This window comes from Molothrus ater, chromosome 21, assembly GCF_012460135.2.
Source record: "Molothrus ater isolate BHLD 08-10-18 breed brown headed cowbird chromosome 21, BPBGC_Mater_1.1, whole genome shotgun sequence".
Lineage (NCBI taxonomy): Eukaryota > Metazoa > Chordata > Aves > Passeriformes > Icteridae > Molothrus > Molothrus ater.
The window spans coordinates 8,957,719-8,974,314 of NC_050498.2; the positions used below are offsets into that span (position 1 = coordinate 8,957,719).

The 16,596-nt window shown below is 45.3% G+C and overlaps 1 protein-coding gene across 1 annotated transcript in view; it reads left to right on the plus strand.

The window, feature by feature from the left end:
* MED13 (mediator complex subunit 13) overlaps positions 1 to 16,596 on the plus strand; it is a 57,505-nt gene that overhangs the window by 28,379 nt on the left and 12,530 nt on the right. The window contains exons 5-17 of the mRNA XM_036394970.2: positions 629 to 826; positions 1,647 to 1,841; positions 2,695 to 2,857; positions 3,170 to 3,280; positions 5,259 to 5,942; positions 8,421 to 8,637; positions 9,460 to 9,544; positions 9,875 to 9,996; positions 11,142 to 11,232; positions 11,410 to 11,624; positions 12,035 to 12,231; positions 13,410 to 14,326; positions 15,723 to 15,890. Coding sequence (XP_036250863.1) covers positions 629 to 826; positions 1,647 to 1,841; positions 2,695 to 2,857; positions 3,170 to 3,280; positions 5,259 to 5,942; positions 8,421 to 8,637; positions 9,460 to 9,544; positions 9,875 to 9,996; positions 11,142 to 11,232; positions 11,410 to 11,624; positions 12,035 to 12,231; positions 13,410 to 14,326; positions 15,723 to 15,890 — 3,363 coding nt within the window. The remainder of the gene's footprint in view (positions 1 to 628; positions 827 to 1,646; positions 1,842 to 2,694; positions 2,858 to 3,169; positions 3,281 to 5,258; positions 5,943 to 8,420; positions 8,638 to 9,459; positions 9,545 to 9,874; positions 9,997 to 11,141; positions 11,233 to 11,409; positions 11,625 to 12,034; positions 12,232 to 13,409; positions 14,327 to 15,722; positions 15,891 to 16,596) is intronic.

Consider the following 16,596-nt stretch of genomic DNA (forward strand, 5'->3'; position numbering starts at 1 on the left):
TCCCACCCTTTTCCCTTGGCTCTTCCTTGCCTGGAAATGCCTGTGGCTCCCCCAGCAGATGCAGGTTGTGCTCTGGCAGACAGAGGAGTGCTGGGGCCTGACTCTGGTCAGTGGGGCTGGGTGATCCCTCTCCTGCACGGCCTCACACCCTCAGCAGTGCTCAGAGCCCAAACTTGCTTTTTTCTCCTGAATGCAACTTAAGAGCAGCTGTGCTTCCCTACTATGGACAAGACTAAACATGAAGCAGATAATTCCCTATGTATTCCTGTTGTTGTAACCAGCTGAATGAAAGGATGAGGAAACACCTCAACTCTGCCAGGATCTGGAAGTGTTTCTTTATCCCACCTGTATCTGAGACTCCTTGCAAGCCTAGATGAAAACTTGCCTGTTGCTTGTTTGAATGGATTAATCTGTAGTTGTTATTGTGGTTCCTCAGTCCTTACAGTACCTCTGAATTTAACAATGGGAGCCTATTGCCAAAAACTTGGGTAGTAAATCATGATTAGGCTGCATTTTGACTTATCAGTGGTAAATTGTTTTTTTGGTGTGGCTGAAATAAGAGTGCTGCTATTGCAGAGGGCAAGAGGGAATTTGGGGTGAATATCATCTCCATTCTTTCTGGTTTTAGTTATCCTGAGCCCCTTTGGGTTGAATGGCACACTCACAGGGCAGTCCTTCAAGCTTTCTGATTCATCCACAAAGAAGCTGATTGGGGAGTGGAAGCAATTCTACCCTGTCACATCCAACTTGAAGGAGGGATCTGAGGAGAAACAAGAAGAAATGGATTGGGAGGATGATTCTTTAGCTGCTGTTGAAGTCCTTGTTGGTGAGCCTGATTACCTTTAATTACTGCAATAAACTGGCTGATGAAACTGCAGAATTCTGAATGCACAAGTGACACCATTTGATTCCTTTGCAGCAATGGTTGGTGGGTTTGGTTTTCCTGTTTGATGCTCAGGACTGTCTATGATGGGTCACTGCTCAGAGTGGATTTTGCAGACCCAGGTCTTGTTCTTATGTGCCCTTGAGAGGGAAGATTTAAAAAAAAAAATAAAATAAAGAGAGTAAAAAAAGCTCTGGATGATCACTGTTGACATCTGAGCTGAATCAAAAGCAGTTTGGGCTGGTTCAGAGTCCCTGCAAATTCACCCAGAGCAGACTTGCCTTTCAGGGATGTCTTCAAAACCACAGTCCTGGAGAACCTGATGTACTCAGGCACTGCCTTTATCTGCTGGTTCTCCCAAAATCCCAGCCCCTGGGTGCAGGGGATTGTTCTGCTGTGGGCTGGGGACCTTTGATTTCCCAGCAATTGCAATCCCTCCTCTGTGAGGAGCTCGTAGGGCAGTGGTGGCTGGAGACCCTCGTGCTGCTGGGGATCCTGGCAGTGCTGCATGATCCTACAAGGATTTTCCCAGCCTTTTATAAAACAAAATGACACCAGCAGGTAGCAGCACGTGGATGTCTCTGCCTGTCCAAAACCCTTTTGATTCCCACAGAAGATTTGGGTGAATGAAGCAAATCAAGCAATGATGGAGGTGCCAACAGATGGTTTTTGTCCAAGGAGATGCCTCAGTGGGTAGGAGAGGTCTGGCAGCTCAGGAGTTGCTGCTGCAATGATGATTTGGTGGCCCTGGCCTCTCTTGCAGCTGGAGTGAGGATGGTGTACCCGGCGTGCTTCGTGCTGGTCCCTCAGACAGACGTCCCTGCTCCCAGCTCCGCGGGGGCTCCCCACTGCTCCACTGCCTGCCTGGGGGTCCACCAAGTGCCTGCTTCCACCAGAGACCCTGCCATGTCCTCCGTCACCCTGACGCCGCCCACGTCCCCAGAGGAGGTTCAGACAGGTGGGAAGGAATTGGTTTCTGCACCGGGGAATTGTTCCCATGGCTGCTTCTAACACAGCAGAGTTTGAGGGGGATTCAGGGCTCTGTGTGCAGCTGGCTTGGCAGGAAAAATCACATTTCTGTAGTCCTAAGTTTGTTATAGTAAAACTGATGGCACCAGCTGTGGGCAAAATCACCTCAAACTCTGCTGGAAGCTGCTGAAATTAGAGCTGCTGCTGTACTTGGGCTTGGTACCAGTACTTTGGGTTGCTCTGGGGAGGTTTTTGGGGTTTCCCCCCCTGTGAGCACACCTGTGTTCTGGCACAGCTCCATAACCCCACTGTGCCCTCGGTCATCAGTGAAAGGTGATGTTTTCTCCCAGGCCAGGAGATTGGCTGTGCTTTAGTTTCCAGCCAGGCTGTGTGCCCTCTGCCCTGGGTGTGAGCAGGGCTTATGGGGAGCTGATTTAGGTCACAGCAGGTGACACTCACTGATCGTTTCAGGTGACACTTACATAAGTTTTATTGTGCAGAAGAGGTGTTGTTTCTTTTTTCCTTCCATGATCTTCTGTTACCCAAGCTTGACCCTTTTTTTAAATCATAATCTTGACTTCGCTCAAGTTGTTTTCTATTTCAGGTCACTTTTATCAAAGATAAAGAATATCCAGCCCAATTACAACATAAACATATATTTTTAAATGGTGGCTTTTAAAATCTCCTATAATAATCTGCTAATATTCCTAAATTTTCTGTGTGTTTTTATTTCCTAACACTGAGTCAAGAGGTCACTTTTCTTCCTCTGGTGCTTGAACTGGAGTGATAGACCCTGCACTGTCTCACTGCCTGAATCTGTTTCCTCTGGTGCTGCTTTGCAGTTGATGCTCAGTCTGCCCAGAAATGGGTGAAGTTTTCCTCAGTTTCAGATGGATTGATCTCGGACAGTACCAGCCATCACGGTGGCAAAATCCCCAGAAAACTGGCCAACCAGGTGGTGGACAGAGTCTGGCAAGAGTGCAACATGAACAGAGCACAGAACAAGTACGTACCTATCCTCTGAAGCCACAAATACCAATATTTGGTGTGTTCCTCGTAGCAATTAGTTCTGTTAAGGGTGCTGTGACTGCTGGTGGAATCTACTTTACTCTTCTAATAAACCATTTCTAAAGAAGTTCATCTTTTCCCTAACTATTTAGGAATGATTTACTTAGTTCTCAGTTTAATATGTCAGCAAAAGGCTATTTATCCTTTCTTTGCCTAATCCCTTGTCACCAAACTGCTCTTGAGCTTTGCCAGAAGATAAGAGAAGAACATATGTTGCTCCCCAATAACTCTCCTGGTATTGAATCCTAGGAGGAAGTATTCTGCCACATCAAATGGCTTGTGTGAGGAGGAGACAGCTGACAAGGTGGCATCCTGGGATTTTGTTGAAGCCACGCAGAGGACAAATTGCAATTGTTCAAGGTACAGCACTTGGCAGAGGCACATCCCAGAGGTGTTCACCGGGCTCCAGTGCTCAGGAGAGGCTCCTGATCTCTCCTGCAGGAGTAATTAAGCAGGAGCTGCTTGGAGGAAAGCTGGAACAAAATTTGTATCTCCTCTTATAAATGTCATTGGAGGTCTTGAAATTCTGCCCAAGGAGTTACTGCAGAGCTTGGAGTGGAGTGAATTGGCTGGGGGGAGCTGCTGCCAGTGTGGGACAATTCCTGAGTGCTGGAATTCCCTGTGGATGTGGGCAGTCACCACCTCGTGGGCAGCTTTCTCAGGAATGGAAGGAAATGCTGTTTATTTGGGCTTCAAGCACCTCTTCTAGAGGGCTGTGGAATTAGCCTTGAAGGGAGAAATCTGTTTCAGGAATAAAAGCCCCAGACCTGCTCTCTGGGAAGGGTGGCATTCCGTGGGTGGCTGTGTGGAACACTGCTCCTCTGGGCCTGGATGCCAGGGTGTGTTTTTATATTAGCTGGGAAAAAAGGGATCAAAACAAAGGGCAAAATGTCTGAGATTAAATATATATATATATACATATATATGTATATATTACAGCCTTTTTTGAGGCTGCAATGCCACAGACTGTTAATACAGGTATTTAAAATAAATGGAAACATTAATTTCATTGAATTCTCAATTTCTGTACTTATGGCAGAATATTAATCTTTAGGTGAGTGAAGTGTTGCAATAGGTTTAAACACTTTCTCTGATTTAAATGTTACACTGATTACCTTGCAGGGAATATTGGTATCTTAGGAAAAAATTACTGTCTGGAGGATGTAGCATTTTGAGAGAAATGCATTTTTTAAACTCCCTTATTGAAATGGTTGGTTAAAGTTCTGTGGAAATACTTGTGTCCTGAGAAGAGCTGGGGTGTGGAGGAGGATTAAATGTTCTTTTCAAGGAGAATTTAGCTATGATAGCACTAGTTAAGAGCAAACCAGTCAATTAACTATGTGAGGTGTGTATTAGAAATATGCAATTGCCTAAAGAGAAATTGCAAAGACCTAAACCCCCTTATTATTCCACGTGTTTTGAATTCTAAGTGGAGAAAAACATGTGGATGTGTGTAAGAGTTTAAAGTAAAAATAGATTTTGATGCCTCTTACCTTTTATCCCTGCCTAATCCTGTTTTTTCAATACAAGTGCTTCTTAACTTTGCTAATGGAAGAGTGGCAAAGAACTCCCAGGCACTGAGCATGTACCTGCAGTTCAATGGCTTAATCATAAACATTTCACTCTACACTTCAGCATTCATGTGCCTCATTCTGTCAGATGATCCTGAAAGTTGGCATCTTGAACTTGCAGATGAAATGTTTAAGCTCAAGAGCATTTACACTGAACAGACCCAGCTGTATTAATGCAGTTGAGACACCGTGCTTTTCTTTTTCCCACACTTGCTAAATTTGTAAGTAAGCAGCTACAAAAGCCTTGTAATAGCTTGGAAATAGCTTTAGTAGGAGTGAGCTTGGCTTCTTGGTTCTTGGTGTTAATTTTGCAGTCCTTAACCCAGTGAGGCTTGGGCAGCTCTCTTGGCTGGTACCAGTGTTTGAATTCCAGAAGCCATTCACTAATTCTTACACTGTTCTACTGATTCATCAGTGCTGGCACAAGTTATAAATGATGAGGTATTCATGTGACAATCTATTTCTGCTAAAGCAGTTATAAAATGCTGTCTTAATTCTGAGGATTATTTGTGTGTTTGGCTCATACAATTTTTAAAATGGTATTCTAAAATCATACAGTGCTGCTCAAAAATCATACAGTGCTGCTCAAGTCACTCAAATTGTGGTCAGAAAGAAGGGGCAGCTTCACTTTGGAACAGTTTTGGTTTCAGCTGTCTCTCACAGGCTGTTTAATGGCCTAGAAGCAGGTTCTTATCTAGTGAAAAAGAACACCACAGACATATTTGAAAGATTAATGTGGAGTCTTTTCCCCTGTATTAATTCTGCAGGCACAAAAATCTCAAACCAAGAAATTCAGGTCAACAGGGGCAGGCCCCACCTGTGGGCCCCCAGCAGCCGGCGGCTCCGAAGCACAAGACAAATGAGAAGCAAGACAAAGGGGATAAGCCACAGAAACGCCCTTTGACTCCTTTTCATCATCGTGTATCTATCAGCGATGATGTTGCCATGGAGGCAGAGTCAGCGAGTCAGAGGCTGGTGATGGCTGCCCCCGACAGCCAAGTGAGGTTCGCCGCCATCCGAAGTGCCGAGGGCGCGAAGGCGCCGCCGCTGCACGGGGCCGAGCTGGGGAACTCCCCGCAGCCGCCCCCGCTCAGCCCCCACCCCTGCGACGGCGCCGACGAGGGGGTGCCCAAAGCCCCCTCCACGCCCCAGAGCCAACATTTCTACCAGATGCCAACTCCAGAGCCCTTGGTGCCCACGAAAGCGATGGAGGACAGGCTGGATGGGCTGTCCCAGCCCTTCCCCGCCGCCTTCCCCGAGGTCATCGAGCCCACCGTGTACGTGGGCACTGCCGTCAACCTGGAGGAGGAGGAAGCTGACACGACTTGGAAGTATTATAAAGTTCCAAAGAAAAAGGATGTGGAGTTCTTACCGCCCCAGCTCCCAAATGATAAGTTGAGAGATGATCCAGTAATACCTGCTGGACAGGAAAATGTCACATCAGTCACAGAGTAAGTGGTGCTCGATCCTGGGGGAGCAGCACGAGCAGTGAGGGAACAGGAAGGCCAGAGGCAGGAGGTTCTCAGGAGAAGAAGCAGAAATGCTGAGGGTGTGAGCACTACTCTGGGTACAAGAAGTTAATCCTTGTGAAATGGGAGGACAAAGCCCAGTCAGATCTGTAGCAAGACTTTCCAGCTTTTTCTCATTTTAGTTCTGATTTAGCTGACAGCAAGGATATTTATTTTTATACTATAAAATTAATCTGCAGCCAAATGATGCCTCTTAGGGACTTAAGTTCCTTCCTTCCCCCATCCTCTCCCAAAAAAAAGAAATAACTTTTTCCACTTCAATATTTGATTTCTTCATTATTTGAAGAAAAATATGGATGGTCTCAGCTGCAGAGATCCTGTTAAAGTTTCTTCTCTCATTTCTGCTCCTGTCTTCACTTAGAAGAACTGATGTTACAAGCCCCAGCTTGTAAAATATTCTGCTCTGCTGCTTGTTTCCATTGGGATAAAGGAATTGGTCACTTTGGATACTGTTTTAAGTCTGAATAAATTCTGGAGCTTAGGACCACTGGAGGAAATCAAACTCTGGTGGTTTTAGTGTTAAAACTTTGAACTCTGTTTTACTGCAGAATGAGCCAAGGTGAATTTGTTTTACCAGTTAAACTCCCCAGTGAAGATCACCAGCACCAAATCCCCAACCCACAAGAACAAAAGCCCAGAAGCAGAAGCTTGGCCCTTGGGCCGTGTCCCTGTGCTGCTGTGTGAGCAGGGAACTGTCCCTGTCACCCCTGGTCCACCACACCTCCCCGTGGGGACACTGCTGAAGGGACAGCAGGTGCTGACAGGGCTGTTCACAGCAGCCAGCTCAGCAGGGCTGGCTGTGCAGGAGAGGTGACAAACCTGGGCTCGGGGCTGGCATCGAGGAACTCAGGGCTGCACCCAGAGCTGCCTCTATCCAGGCACTTCTGGCCGTTATTTTTGGGACAAATTTTCTTATTCCGGTGAAAGGAGACTTTTACTGTGATCAGCATCAAATTATTGAGAGCTTTGGGTTTTATTGTAGGAGCTGGGATGCTGAATTTGGGGTGGCAGAGCAGCTGCTCACAGGACAGAAGCCTGGAGCTGGTTTTTGTCCCGTTGCTGGCAGTGGGGAGCACTGGTGGCAGCACTGCAATGGCTGGCAAGGCTGGAGGAGGAGTAAATGTGGTGTAGCTGTTGCTCTGTGCTCACACCCAGCTCTGCACGTTCTTTGTGGTCACTGTTTAGGAGGCTCTTTCAAGATGTGCACATATAGGATTTTTTAGTGCTTTTTTTCTTTGCCTTGGAATCACTTCAGCCAAGTAGATAAGGAAAGATGTTTCCTTTTGTCTCTTCAAGACATGGTCTTTCCTAGTTTGATTTGACAACTTACCAAAACCAGTCTTTTCCCCTGGGATATCTGGCTGTAAACTGCTCTTCCTCTCTGCTGGTCAAAAATACAGCAGAGGTGTTAATTCCCCATTCCTAGAAAGTAATTTCCATCTCTTCTACTGCCTTTTTTTTTCCTTTCCTGATTGCAATTTTTGCAGGATTTAGAAACGGATTTACTGAGCATGGAGGAGCAGCATGGATGGATTTGCCATTGTTGTTGGCTGGGAGATGTTTTTTGGGACAGTTTATTTCTAGGAAGTGTCTTTGACAAAGTTAAACTTTTTATAGTTGAGAGGAATGTGCAGGGGCTTCTCATCTGTTTGAGGGAACACCTTCCTTACCTGGTTCCTTCTGTATGTTGGGGTACAGAAAATAAAGCTGGTTCAGGGGCACAGCTCATAATCAGAACAGTTTTTTCCTTGCCAATGTCTTTTTTTTTTCCTGGTGCAATGCCACATTTGTGAAACCAATACTCCTGAAAGAAAACCTGAATTTCTGTGTACTTACCAGCTCCAGTTTTGGCTCAGAATGTTAACAAAAGAAAAATGCTGATAAAGGCAAATGTGGTTAGAATTTTCTCATTAGTAAATTAGTTACTGGTGTGCTGCAAGCTTCATTTGTATTGATCTGAGTGCTATAAATGGCTCCTGAGCACAGTGGCATTTGTGTGCTTTACTTGTGATTATTGCTTGGGCTTTTCTGGGGAATGCAGGGAGTGATTCTTTAGCCTGGTGAGTTTCTTTTAGTGGATGTGGAGAGTTGAATCCATTTGTGCCTTATAACAAATGACAGCCATGACCTGGGATAAATTACTAATCTTTATGTGAATTGACAGTGCTTGAGGAGAGAGGGGAGGATGAATCACACAGCTGGATCTGATGTGTGGAAGGAGGTGATATTAAATGAGTAATGATTTAATCTTCATCCCCAAAAGTTTTCTGAAGCTGGGCTGTGAAGAAAGGAAGTGGAAAGATGAGGTTGTTCTTGTTAAGGCTGTGTGATAGCAGAAATAATTCTGTGTAATAAATGCTAAATAAATGATTTTGTGATTTTTATTTTTCTTCTGTTCAGATTAATGGTGCAATGTAGGAAACCTTTGAAGGTTTCAGATGAACTGGTGCAACAGTATCAGAGTAAAAACCAATATTTAACAGCTGTAGCAACGGAAGCTGACCAGGAACCTGAAATTGATCCTTATGCCTTTGTGGATGGAGACGTGGAATTCCTCTTTCCTGACAGTAAAAAGGACAGGCAGAACATGGAGAGGGAAGTGGGGAAGAAACACAAGGTGAGTAAAGGAGTGAGGCTACAAATCAGTGATGAGATTAAACCAAATTGCCTTAGGCACGGGATAGAATTTAAACCCTTCTTTGTGTATTTAGAAGCAAATTAAAAACAAATCATATTCCAGCAGAAATGATCAATGACATTAAGCAGCATGTCTCTAACGACACCTAAATTGTTTTTTGGCCCACTGGTGGTGCCATTGCATCAGGGCTTATGAGGAAAAAGCTGCTGGATCAGTCTGGCTCAGTGGCCTCCCTGTGGAAATAGGTGCTGGCAGGTGCCTGGGGAGAGAGGAGGGACAAGGCCATTGTTCATCAGTGGAAAGGTCTGGGGGTAGGTGAGGTGAGCCCTGACTCGCTCCCTGGCCAGTGAATTGCAATTTTTATTCTTTTTTTGTGCATTAGTGGAGCTACATGAGACTTGTACTTCAAGCAGAAGGGCACCTGCAGAAAAGGAGAAAATATAACTGCACTGGGGGCTTGTCTATGAAATAAATTTGCTTCTTAGAATTAGTTGGGTGTGGATGCATTCCATTCAGGAGCTGGTACAGTTAATGTGTAGCATCTGATAGCAAGGGTTTTTCCTTAAGGTGTTGCAGCAAGAATCCACAACTTGCTTTGTAAGGTTATCCCCAGGACAAGCCCAGTGGTGGCAGCCCCAGCTCTGCTCCCCCTGAGCCAGCAGCAGCCCCAGCCTGCCCCTGCTGAGCTCCCAGGGTATTGAGAACCTGATCCTGCTCCAGGGACAGAATCCTCACGGGGACATCAAATACCTCCCACCCCACTCATTAATTTAAGCAAACTTTTCTCTCCTGTTTTACCAGGCTGAGGATGGGACATCCAGTGTTACAGTTCTATCCCATGAAGGAGAGGATGCAATGTCTCTGTTTAGTCCTTCTGTCAAGCAAGGTAAAGAGGCTTTTTTTTTCCCTCTCTGTCTTGTGTTATATTAATGATGTCTTGAATAGTCAATAGATTCTAATAGGCTTCTCAGTTCTGTGGTTTATAGTTTGTATTTCCCTTCAGTCTGCTTGGAACATTTCTTTGTTGCACCTTGCAAACAAATGTTGTTTGTAAAATCTAAACTGGAAGGGCCCTCCCCTCTGTGTAAGCTGGATGAGATGAAGCCAGGCCATCTCCCCTGGGCTCCCTTCCCCCAGCTGTGGGCAGGGCTCTGCAGTGATGTTTTTCATGCAGAGGCAGTGGCAGAGTTGTGCTTGTGCTGTGCTCTCCCCACAGACGCCCAGCGCTTGGCTGCCCACGCCCGCACGGCCTCCACCAGCCTGTTCCACGAGACAGACCTGGTGGTGTCCTACACTGACCTGGACAATCTCTTCAATTCTGATGAAGATGAACTCACAGTAAGTGATGTGCAAAAAGTCCTGGCAGGTGCCAGCTAAAAAGCCAGCAAGGAACAGCTCTTGTCCTTCTGTGGTTTGGGGTTTGATTTTTTTGGTGGTGTTTGAAGGAGAGGTTGCAGAACATTCACACAAACAAGAGCTGTGGCCCCTCGGTGGCAAACTGACTGCTCTGCTTGACTCATGCAGGCAGATTTTTGATGCAAACAACCTTTTGATCTTGCTTCCTTACAATCCCCACAGTGTGTGCTGCCTGAACATACCTTTAGTTTGACTTGTACAGATTCAGCAGGTCCTAGGGTGTTCTTTTCCTGTGCTCTGGGCTCTGCTTAACTGCTTCATCAAGGTAATATTGAAACCAAACAGCACCTTCTGAAAGAGAAAGGCATTTAAACACTGGACATTCTGCCAAATAAGCTGCTTGTCTGCAGCAGCTATTATCTTGGAACAGTTTCTCTTGCAGTCTGATGGCTCTGAATCCATTATCCTTCTAGTTTCTATTTCAATACTATTTAGAATCAGTTGTCTTTTCTGAACTGTGCATTGCTCCACGTTTAATCCTAAATCCCCTTACCCAGACCAAATGCCCATGAACTTGAATGGGAGCTGGAGCTGAGTAAGGGCTGAAGGATCTTAACAGCCATCAAAGGTCATCAGTATGGCAAGGAATTGTGTTTGCTCTTAAACATGGACACTCACATTCTGTAGACATCTGAACTGTTTAGAGATGGTAAAAGATCTCTTATTCTTTTACTTTTGACAGCTGTTTTCCCTGTATTTCTTGTTGCAGGATTTGTGTTTGTCTTTTCCGTTCCTGTGGTAACACCAGTGATGTTAATATGGCTCTGGGAGTGTTGTGGTTTGTTCTGGTAGACTGTGGGCAGCCCTAATTTAGCTTCTTTTACTGTCTGCTAACAGGATGAGGGTTATTTTGTAACTGGTTTTTCTCTTCAATAACATTGTGACCTGTTGGGAGAGGTTCTCTGGGTTCCAAGAATTAAGAACAAGCGTAAGCCCAACTTTAGGCTTCTGAGCTATTTTAATTTTTCTAAATATTAAACAATGTTTCAGCTTTGTATGTGCAGGTGAGATTTCCTGTTAGCAGGAAACATGAACATGTGTTTATGTCTGAAATGCTTCTTTCTTAGCCTGGATCCAAACGAACAGTGAACGGCACTGATGACAAATCCAACTGCAAAGAGGCAAAAGCAGGAAATCTAGACCCACTGTCATGCATAAGTAAGATTTATTTGTGTTTTCTTTTTGCCTAAAGAGAATGCTAGCTGTAAACATTTGACTCTAATATGTTGTGGCAATTTGGAAATGTTCCCATCATTTGCTTTGCAAAATTTTGAGATTTGGGAAACACTTCAGGAAGTTTTCATGCTCTAAAGTTTGCTTCTGATCTGAAATTAGGCACTGCAGATCTCCATAAAATGTATCCAACTCCCCCTTCACTGGAACAACATATTATGGGGTTTTCTCCAATGAACATGAACAATAAGGAGTATGGCAGCATGGACACTACACTTGGAGGAACAGTGCTGGAAGGGAATAGCTCTACTGTGGGGGCTCAGTTCAGAATCGAAGTGGATGAGGGTTTCTGCAGCCCCAAACCTGCTGAAATCAAGGTAGGTGGTGCTGACAGCCCTGATCAATGCTGGTGATGATTATTGACCAGTTCATTACTTAAATCTGAATAGGAATGGGGGGAAATTCAGTACAATCTGGAACTTGTCCTGCGTTATTTTGGGGGAGGTAATGTTCTTTGTAGTATGTAGTGTTTTACCACTTAAGAGAGAGTAAAACCTGAGTAGGCATTAGTGAGCTGCAGAAATGCCTTTCAGTCACTGCAGTTCACTGAGGTTTGTTTTGCTGTATTGTGAATATTGTGTGTACACATCTCAGCTTTCCCTTGCAGCCGTGTCAGGATTTTGGGTTAAGGAACTGCTGCTTGAACTCGGTCCTGTTTTTTGAGAATCATTTAATTACTGCAGTCATCTAATTTACACACTAATGCTTTCCCATGTCTGCCTTCCAGGATTATTCTTATGTTTATAAACCTGAGAACTGTCAAGCTTTAGTGGGATGTTCCATGTTTGCACCACTGAAGACTCTTCCCAGCCAGTGTCTTCCTCCCATCAAGCTGCCCGAGGAGTGCATTTACCGCCAGAGCTGGGCTGTGGGGAAGCTGGATCTGCTTCCTCCAGGCCCTGCCATGCCTTTCATCAAAGATGGGTACGACCCTGGGGGCCTCAGCTTTGTGATGTGCTCACTCTGCCACCCCTAAATATTTATTTTGTCAATCAGTAATGGGAATATTTGTATATACTCTGTGTTTATACAACCGACAAGAGCCTTTAAAAACGTCCTTCTGGCTAAACCTACTGCAGGAGACTCTTCTCAAAGAGCTTCTTAACTGTACATACATTTTATTTGTTGTCTCCTTTAAAGGTTTCTTGGGGAAGCTTAATGGTGCAAGTCCAGGTTTAATAAGTAATGAAGATGGTAACAATCAAGATAAATGTAAACTTGGGACTTTGTTTTTGCGGTGGTGTAGTCAGTGCTGGAAGGGCTTAGTAGGTGGTGCTGCTGTTTCTTAAATTATTTTCTTAAGTAGCAGTAAACTCAGCTGTGCTGGGAGTAGGAAAACATTTCCTGTGCTGTGTGACTGGGTCTGGTCACAGCAGAACTGCAGGGGACATTTCTGTGCCCTGCATTTGGTAGGGATGGTCTTGCTGCCGGCTCTTCTCGAGGAAAAGATTTCTTTCTTTTTCTCTTCTGCATTAGTAGCTGGTAAAAATGGGTTAGGCAGCAAGGAGGTGTTATGGATTTCTTGATAAGATTATATGAATATTAATCTTGGATCAAATACTGATGTTGCTTCTGTTACTCATTAGCAATATGTTTCCAGGTCTCATTAGCCTTACAAGTTTTTGGAGATACTCAGATGCTTAGGAAAGAAAATGTTAAACCTTTCCAGGTGATACTTTCCTCATGGATTCAGCTGAGTCTGCTGTCAATAGACCTGGTCTATTTTCTTAGTGTGTGTCAACACAACATGTAAATAAAACATGAATGAAAAAGGTGTCCTTTAGACTCCATACAACCGCAGAATTTATAATTTATTCTGACCACACTTGTTTCCTGGGAGCTTTGTGCAGAGGAAAAGACGAAAGGAGGCAGGGAGAGATTCTTTAATGGTGCTGTCAGTGGGAGTCCTGCAAAGTCATTTAGAACAAACGCTCTTGAAGTTCCTTAGGGAATGAAAATCTTACTGTGGATTATGAAAGACTAGCTTAAAAAAAGCAAATATTAATTAGGAAGGTCCTTCTTTAGAAATCTGAGTCTTAAACTTCAAACCCAGTGCGATGTTGTGTACTTAAAGCCTCTCCTTCTCTTGCGGCTGCCGTCAGCGATGGGAGCGCCATGGACCAGGAGTACGGCCCTGCCTACACGCCCCAGACGCACACTCCGTTTGGGATGCCCCCGAGCAGCGCCCCTCCCAGCAACGGTGGGGCTGGAATCCTCCCCTCTCCTTCCACCCCTCGCTTCCCAACTCCCAGGACGCCAAGGACTCCCCGCACGCCCCGCGGAGCCGGCGGGCCCGCGAGCGCCCAGGGCTCGGTGAAATACGAGAACTCGGATTTGTACTCGCCGGCCTCCACGCCCTCCACGTGCCGGCCCCTGAACTCGGTGGAGCCCGCGACGGTGCCTTCCATCCCCGAGGCACACAGCCTGTACGTGAACCTCATCCTCTCCGAGTCCGTCATGAACCTCTTCAAAGACTGCAACTTCGACAGCTGCTGCATTTGTGTTTGCAATATGAACATCAAAGGTGCTGACGTTGGAGTTTACATTCCTGATCCAACACAAGAGGCCCAGTATAGGTGTACCTGTGGTTTCAGTGCTGTTATGAATAGAAAATTTGGCAACAGTTCCGGGCTGTTTCTTGAAGATGAGTTGGATATTCTGGGGCGAAACACGGAGTGCGGCAAAGAAGCAGAAAAACGCTTTGAGGCTCTCAGAGCTACTTCCATTGAACACGGCAGTGGAGGGCTGAAAGAGCCTGAGAAGCTGCCCGATGACTTGATACTGTTGCTGCAGGATCAATGCACCAACCTGTTCTCACCCTTTGGAGCAGCAGACCAAGACTCCGTGGCCAAAGTTGGTGCTGTCAGCAACCTGGTACGTGTAGAAGAAAGGGATTGTTGCAATGACTGCTACTTAGCCTTGGAACATGGACGGCAGTTCATGGACAATATGTCAGGAGGGAAAGTTGATGAAGCACTTGTGAAAACTACTTGCTTGCACCACTGGTCAAAAAGAAATGGTAAATATTGAAAACAGTTTATTTTCTACTTGTCCACCTGTTTGGGGTTTTGTTTTTGAAGGATCTTTTTTTGTGGTTTTCCTTTGTGGATTTTGAATGCTGTTTTTGCCACCTGTGTGCTCGTACAGACTTCTGGTTGATGGTGTTCAGAATACCCAGCTCTTCCATGTCCTGTGCTGGTCACCAAGCACAGTAAGGCCTTGGCTGCTCCCAGTTGTAAATTCCCAATACATATCTGAAGTGTAGCATGAGACCGCTGTCAGTGTCCACAACACTTCACCGGGTTCATCCTGTAAAGAGCTTTTGGTGAGTGGCTCTCCAGCAGCTCTGGAATGATTGATGCCTGTAGGAAGGGTTTGAGTGGTGACCCTATTGTCAAGGCCACTGTGGCAGAATTAAACAACAGCTCTGATTCAGTTGCCTTCCCCCCTTCTTTAGGGAGGAGAGGGGGGCAGTAGGTTAATGGCACATGTGGCAAAAAAAGCATTATTGTAGCCTTCACTGTGTGTTGAGTGTGCCAGAAATCCTTGGATTTTTCCTTCGAGGGCCTGACTAATGATGCAGTGTCTCCTGGAATACCTTCATTGTGTGTATTTGCTTACTGTTCTCTAATAGAATTTTCAAGTGGCAACTCTTAACAGGGTTAGGATGAAAGATAAAATTATGAATTACAGGTAGCTGCAGTTCATAGCTGTAAGTGAAGATGAGGAGGAATCCTGGGAGAACACAGCCAGGTTCCTGTGCCTTGCTGGGGGATTAACTTGGAAAGCCCAGACTGTAAATATATTGATGTTTTCAGGCACACAGGAGAAGACTCTGTGTTACTGTGACTGATGTTTGGGATAAAAAGATGTAAAGATACTTTAAATGAAAGGACTTGGAAATAGTAGCCATGCCAAATTTGTGTCAGCTTTTCATTCTAAAGCCTTGTACCTGAAATGGCCCAGTGGTGGCTCTGGATGAAATGGGCTGAGTCTGCTCGAGGCTTCCCTTGACTTCTCTGAAATGAGCACTGGGTGGCAGCCTGCAAATCCGCCTTATTTGGGAAGGGCAATCCAGGAGTTCCAGGCTTCTACAACTTTTTTGGGGGTTTTTGGGTTGTTTTTGTTTGTTTGGTTTTTATTTTAGGGTGTTTTCCCTTAGCTTAACTCATAAGACAGGAGCCTTTTAATGGGAAAAACTCTAGAGGAAAAAACAAAATTAAGAAAAAAAATCCATCTGTGTGTTTTGTCAGGGGAGGAGGGAGAACTGTAAATCCGCCTGTGCTCGCCTTTCTCTATATCCCAGCCTCTGGGTGCCTGCAGGTGTTTTTTAGAAGAGATGTTGGCAGTGGAGGTGCTTTGTGCTGCTGGCTGCTGTTGGTGCAGCTGCCCTGACCCCCTTTGTGTCCCTGCAGTGGTGGATGTGAGCATGCAGTGCTCCCAGGACATCCTGCGCATGCTGCTCTCGCTGCAGCCCGTGCTGCAGGACGCCATCCAGAAGAAGCGGACGGTGCGGTCCTGGGGCGTGCAGGGCCCCCTCACCTGGCAGCAGTTCCACAAAATGGCTGGGAGAGGCTCCTATGGTAAGGGCTCCACGGAATCCTGCTCCCTGCAGCCTCCTTCCTTCCCTCCTTCCTTCCCAACCTCCTTCCCCTGCTCCATCCACACAAACCGTGGCTGCTCAGCCTGTTGGAATTCTGAACAGCACTTGACCTTTCTTTAAACTAACGAGAGCTTATTAGACAGAGGAGAATTCTTTTCTTCAGAAAAAGAGAAAATATTTATATTCCTTAAAACAGGCAATGAATTAAAGATGTGCATTTAAAATTTACAGCTTCAGTTGCACTGTTTGTATACACCTGACACTTCGCCCAGTGAGGGACTGAAATTGCAAAGATGGGTTTGGTGTTAAAGACAGAGTAACTGCTCGGGTTTTATACTCCAAGTTTTTCAATTCACCCCATTTTAATTACTCTAAACATAGGGAGTTAAAAATACTCATTTTGAAATGCTTGAGACAGTGTGCTTTATTGCTCAGTACTGTCAGAACTGTGCTCAAGATCCAGGCTTACTCAGTGTCTTGTCTGATAAATGTTTGGAGTGGCCAACATGTGATGCATTTACAGGTAGAAGGTGAATTTTGTGCACTCACGATTTAATGACTTCATTAGCATATGAGATTGATTTACCACTGTGTGTTACGAGAGTGACCTTTCACCAGCAGATCTTTTGTAGCTATATTTAGAACATGGCAATTATACATTTACATGTTCTTAAGTTTGTTTCCTT